The sequence below is a fragment of the Engraulis encrasicolus genome, chromosome 9, assembly GCF_034702125.1.
Source record: "Engraulis encrasicolus isolate BLACKSEA-1 chromosome 9, IST_EnEncr_1.0, whole genome shotgun sequence".
NCBI lineage: Eukaryota > Metazoa > Chordata > Actinopteri > Clupeiformes > Engraulidae > Engraulis > Engraulis encrasicolus.
Genome location: NC_085865.1, coordinates 31,286,222 through 31,287,969, shown reverse-complemented (window position 1 = coordinate 31,287,969; position 1,748 = coordinate 31,286,222). Strand labels below are relative to the sequence as shown.

Below are 1,748 nucleotides of genomic sequence, written 5' to 3'. Positions count from 1 at the left end.
TAGGTTATAATGTATCAGTTTAATCGTTTATGTAGTCGTTTTGTATGTCCGTGTAATTGCAATTCTCACTGAATAAAACATATGGTAAGCTAAATAAAGCCTTAATAGCCTACACCGGAAAATGTAAAGTTGTTTTTCATATCCCTTGGCTTTATCAGTGGTCGTTCACAGGCGACGGAATCTGGGTTTGTTTGCCTCGCGTGTGTGTGTGTGTGTGTGTGTGAGAGAGAGAGAGAGAGAGAGAGAGAGAGAGAGAGAGAGAGAGAGAGAGAGAGAGAGAGAGAGAGAGAGAGAGAGAGAGAGAGGTGGGTGTCGCTCTGCCGCATGCTTCCAGAGTGTAGTGGGCTCTTGCTTGCAGAGGCAACAGACATTCAGGTTTTCATCCGTCGCTGTGGACGTCTCAACCCCAGCTGGGGAGCCTGCAAAAAGGCTGCGGTTCTCAGACTATTGTGATTGTGGTGGTCAACACCTTTGGGGTTTGTCGGAGGGGTCAGAGTTGCTGTGTATGCGTGCGCTGCCCGGGCACAATGTGTCCAAAGCCGAACTCCGACTACTTTGCGGCGGTCCCCTGATCAGCATGGATTCTGACTAACGTCCATGGAGGGGCAAGTGAAGCGTTTACCGTCACGACACCACCATTCTATCATCTGTTATTTTAGAGATGGTAACAAATGAACGGCTCCGAAGAGAACATGGTTGAGAGGACCAGCAAATTCTTGTTGATCGTTGTCGGCTCTGTCTTCTTCATGCTGATTTTGTATCAATACGTGGCTCCCGGAGTGATCAACTTCGGGTCTCCGCACGGGTACCTAGCAGAAGAAGACATGACTATATTTCCCACGCCGGATCCCCATTATGTGAAAAAGTACTATTTCCCAGTGAAGGATCTGGAGCGGTCGGTGGATTTCGAGATCAAGGGAGAAGACGTGATTGTTTTTCTCCACATTCAAAAAACTGGAGGTACCACGTTCGGGAGGCACCTGGTCCAGAATGTGCGCCTGGAGGTACCTTGCGACTGCAGACCGGGCCAGAAAAAGTGTACCTGCTATCGACCCAACCGAAAGGAGACCTGGCTCTTCTCCCGCTTCTCCACCGGCTGGAGCTGTGGCTTACACGCCGACTGGACCGAGCTAATTAACTGCGTACCAGGAGTTCTCAACAAGCGGGAGACTAAAGCGAAAAAACTAAGGTTTGTTTTGGTTTCAAGTTTTAATTTTTTGCACAGTGTTTTGCAAGCAATGTGGATTCATATGAAGTAGCGCATACAAGGCAGTGCGCTAAAAAAAGACGATTTTTGTTTATTTCAGATGTGGCTATTGCTTGCATCTCCGGTTTTTATGGCTGTGTGTGCACGCGCGTGTTGGTTCCTGGTTTGAGTCGGACCATTTTGTAGTCGCACCGCATGCTTATAACCACCTTGGTCCGCGTTCCACCCCTTGCAGGCGGGGTAAACGCTAAGCCAGACGGGGAAGTGAAAGTGGTGGAGTAAACATTTTCACTTTAGTGTTGTACTCATTGAACAAGCTCAGTGTTTTTTCGTGTTGGCTTCCTAGTAATAACACATCTGCACAAACATCATTCATTGTGGTTATGTCGGGATAAGCCAATATATGCACTTAACACGACAGCCTTCTTGCTTGCATGGTTTGGGAAGTGCATGGAAATGTGGTAATACTACGATATAATCTGCGGACTAGTAGATATTGTAGACGTCTCCACTCGCATAGGCTACATCCCCTATTCGCAAA

The 1,748-nt window shown here is 47.7% G+C and overlaps 1 protein-coding gene across 1 annotated transcript in view; it reads left to right on the top strand.

Moving 5' to 3' along the window:
* Window positions 1-327: 327 nt before the first annotated feature.
* Window positions 328-1,748, top strand: part of hs6st1b (heparan sulfate 6-O-sulfotransferase 1b) — a 148,405-nt gene continuing 146,984 nt past the window's right edge. The window contains exon 1 of the mRNA XM_063206912.1: window positions 328-1,189. Coding sequence (XP_063062982.1) covers window positions 672-1,189 — 518 coding nt within the window. The 5' untranslated portion in view covers window positions 328-671. The remainder of the gene's footprint in view (window positions 1,190-1,748) is intronic.